The 3,566-nt window shown below is 25.4% G+C and overlaps 1 protein-coding gene across 1 annotated transcript in view; it reads right to left on the bottom strand.

Annotated features, from left to right (window-relative positions):
• The window catches only part of LOC103307906 (zinc finger MYM-type protein 1-like), a 15,012-nt gene continuing 11,446 nt past the window's right edge, over positions 1-3,566 (bottom strand). Inside the window, exons 2-9 of the mRNA XM_008180366.1 lie at positions 2,221-2,400; positions 1,865-1,976; positions 1,539-1,601; positions 1,402-1,486; positions 978-1,285; positions 559-780; positions 227-481; positions 1-119 (exon numbers count right to left, since the gene is read on the bottom strand). Of these exons, the coding sequence (XP_008178588.1) occupies positions 1-119; positions 227-481; positions 559-780; positions 978-1,285; positions 1,402-1,486; positions 1,539-1,601; positions 1,865-1,976; positions 2,221-2,400 (1,344 nt within the window). The remainder of the gene's footprint in view (positions 120-226; positions 482-558; positions 781-977; positions 1,286-1,401; positions 1,487-1,538; positions 1,602-1,864; positions 1,977-2,220; positions 2,401-3,566) is intronic.

Here is a 3,566-nt window from a genome sequence, read left to right as displayed (position 1 = left end):
TTAATCCGATATATTTAAAGAAGACTCATCAAATTCTGAGTATTCATTCCCAGTAGTAGTAGAGGTACAATAATCTCTTAAATATGTGCTTTCTTTTCTTTTACACTTAGAATTAGAACCTTAAATTAAATACATAATAATAAACCAATGTAACATCAAACTTACTAAACATCATGATTAATAACATTTAAGAATAATAATTAATATTATTAAAAAAAGTAGGTACCTCTAGAAGGTGTTTCAATTGGTATATTATGTTTTTCAGCAAAATTTGTTATTTTAGACCATATTTCAGAAAACTTATTGGAGCTTCTATAATTTTCAAATGTTTGAATAACTCCAAAAATAATATTAGCCGCTTCACCTAATGTGGAAGTTTTTTTTTGTAACTGGTTACTCAGAATATTTATAACTTTAAGTACATCCTGAAGTATAATTAAATAAATTATAAATGATGCTTTTTGAATAGAACTTAATAAGCCTAGAAAAATTAAATTTGGATTACATTTTCATATGCAAGTAGTAAATGAAAAATGTTATTACTTATTAATTACGAACCTATAGCCTGAGCTACATCCATGTCTTTGTTTAAATCAACTTCATCGTTTAAAACTTCAATAAGTACTTCAAAATTGTTATAAACTGCATCACAGTTCTGTATTCTACATACCCAACGTGTATCACTTATGGCCATTAATGTGGTGGTTTTAATATTGAGTTTATTTTGCATTTCTTTCAATTTAAAATTAGTTGATGGCCGAGAAAAATGTACATATAATGCTTCAATAGAATTGAAAAATTGTTTTGCTTCCTTAAAAAGTGAATTACATTTTAAAATATAGATTTATATTTTTATTTAAAATTACATAACAATAGAAATGAATTTAATCATTTCCAATGAATAGTAAGATTTGTTTGAATAATTTAAATAAATTCTATGTAAAACAAAATCATATTAGGTACCTTGATACTTTTACATATGTCTATGACAACTAAATTAACTCTATGAGCCATACAATGAACATAGATGGCACTTGGGTAATATTCTTTTAATTTAGTTTGCACTCCTGCTCTTTTACCAGACATAACAGCTGCTCCGTCATACGACTGGGCTACAATTGGAACATTTTGGATATTTGATTGCTCAAGGAAGTTTAAAATAGCTGATATTGCTGACTCAGCATCTTGTTTTTGGGAAACATCTATAAATCCTAAAAACCTCTCAAACACTTCAAATTTTTTTGTATACCGTACACAAATAGACATTTGTTCCTCTTTGTGACACCTAACAAGATATAAAAGATACGATCGATACAAAATGTTACAAATTATGAAATAATGAATTTTTTTACTAGAAAATTGTGTTAAAAATACAAATAAAAAAATTAAATTGGTTGTTACCTGGCATCATCACACATGATTGAAAAAAATCCAGTTTCCTTAATTTCAGAAAATATTGTATCTTTGACATTTTGAGAACATAAGGCTATAATTTCATTTTGAATTTTAGGACTGGAATAGCTTACCTATTGAATTACTAAACATTCGATTAAATTCAGAGTCATATTTACTAAAGAATGAACACATCTCTTGAAAATTTCCTAAAATAGTCATATAATAATCAAATTAATTTAAACTCAAAACAGTAATTAATTTACATTTTTTAATAGAAAGTTAATTTATCATAATTATTAATCAATTAAGTATACCTAACCTTTGTTTAAAGAATTTGTATTTTCTATATGGCCTCTAAATGCAATTCCTTGACGAGATAATAGTAATATAATATCAATTAACTTTTTCATGTATAAACGGTTATTTAAAATGTTTTGTTTATGGGCAGTTGATAGCTATTCAACTATACTTCCTGTACTTTTAGTTGAATAATATCCAGTCATTTTTGATAAATTAGTAAGATGCTCTTTAGTTAGTGCATGACTAGCAAGCTTGGACTGTTTACTATTAGAACCACTTATCTATAAATTATAATAAAATGTTCAAATAATACTGTCATAGATACCTACCTATTATAATAATTAATATAATTAATATGTAACAGTTTGTAACTAATAACTATTATATATTAAGCACATGCTTTTAAATTTACATCAAATTGTTTTATGAAACATGTGTAATATATTAAATTGCTCAGTAAATTACTTGAACTGTTGAGCCCTTATCAAGCCCACTAAATTACTTAACATAAATACTTTTACAAACTTTTTTCCAGTTTTTAAATCCTATTTTTGTGAAAATATCATCATTGTTTTTTCCAAATAATCGACAACAAAAGCAATATACAGCATCTCGTTTGACACTGTATTCCAACCAAGTATATAACTTAAAAAAATTGGACGAAAATGATCTATTCTGTTTACCAAATATTGTTTTTGGATAATCCTATTAATATTAAAAAAATTATAATATTAATTAATAATCATGCATAAATTATTTAATTACTTATTTTATTTTGTCATGATGATATTACATAATAACATTTTAACTATTTATTTAAAACATTACTTTAAGTATGGGCTGGCATGGGCCTGCAATTAAATCTCCTAAATCATCCACTTCAACATTAACACAAACATCTTTTTGTTTTTTTGATGATGTATCAATACTATAATTATTATTGAGTAAGCCAGGATCATCTTCTGTATCACTTGAGGTAACAGAAATGTTATTAGTATTTATAATAGACGAAATTGACGTTTTATTGATTTTGTCTGGATTTGGATTTTTTTTTCATGTTGAAAATATTAAACACATTATGCTTAGAAGAATCCATTTTTAAGTTGTAAGTTTTCTTTATTTTTATATTTATTAAATATAATAAATTCTTAAATATTATAATTTAATTAAGTATTATAAATACTATAATTTATTCTTAAATAAAGTCTTTTTAATAAGAAATTATAACCACAAAATTAATTTCGTAAGCTCGGACAATTCGTTCAATTCTTTAGTAATAAAGAATTACACTCGATTTGTTGGTTATATTAATTCCGAACTCTGAGTTATTTTATTTCAGTACCGCCAACTCTGACTACTGTCTACTATTCGTTAATCGTTATAAAATAATATTATGTACAAATTATTTCTCCCGGATTTTTATAGCTTTATAAATACACAATATCTATGTTATCGACGTTATCGTGTATCTAGTATTATCATGTCTAGAGTCTAAAACAAAATAATCTCTACACGAGTCCATTCAATAATGTACCGATATTTAAAAATAGATTTAAATGTATTGGCGATTGAAAGCTTATCAATTATCAGGCCGACGGGGTTAGGATCTGTAACGGGGAACATGTAAAATAACCACGAACTAAGGTATATCTTAGTTCGTGAAAATAACATATACACAGCGTCCCCGTTGCATCTTATCAATTTCAATCGCCAATAATGTAAAACCGTTGTTCTAAAAAAAATCATAAATACACGTCTTAGATAGTGTTATTGATATAAGTATCGAGTGTCTAGCGATAATAATATAATATAATATAATAATACCTTATAAGCACAATATTATATACATTTTATTTTTATTAGATAATTAT

This window comes from Acyrthosiphon pisum, chromosome X (assembly GCF_005508785.2).
Source record: "Acyrthosiphon pisum isolate AL4f chromosome X, pea_aphid_22Mar2018_4r6ur, whole genome shotgun sequence".
In the NCBI taxonomy this organism is placed as follows: Eukaryota; Metazoa; Arthropoda; class Insecta; order Hemiptera; family Aphididae; genus Acyrthosiphon; species Acyrthosiphon pisum.
The sequence above is the reverse complement of the archived record's forward strand: the minus strand, read 5'-3'. Positions and strand labels throughout refer to the sequence as shown.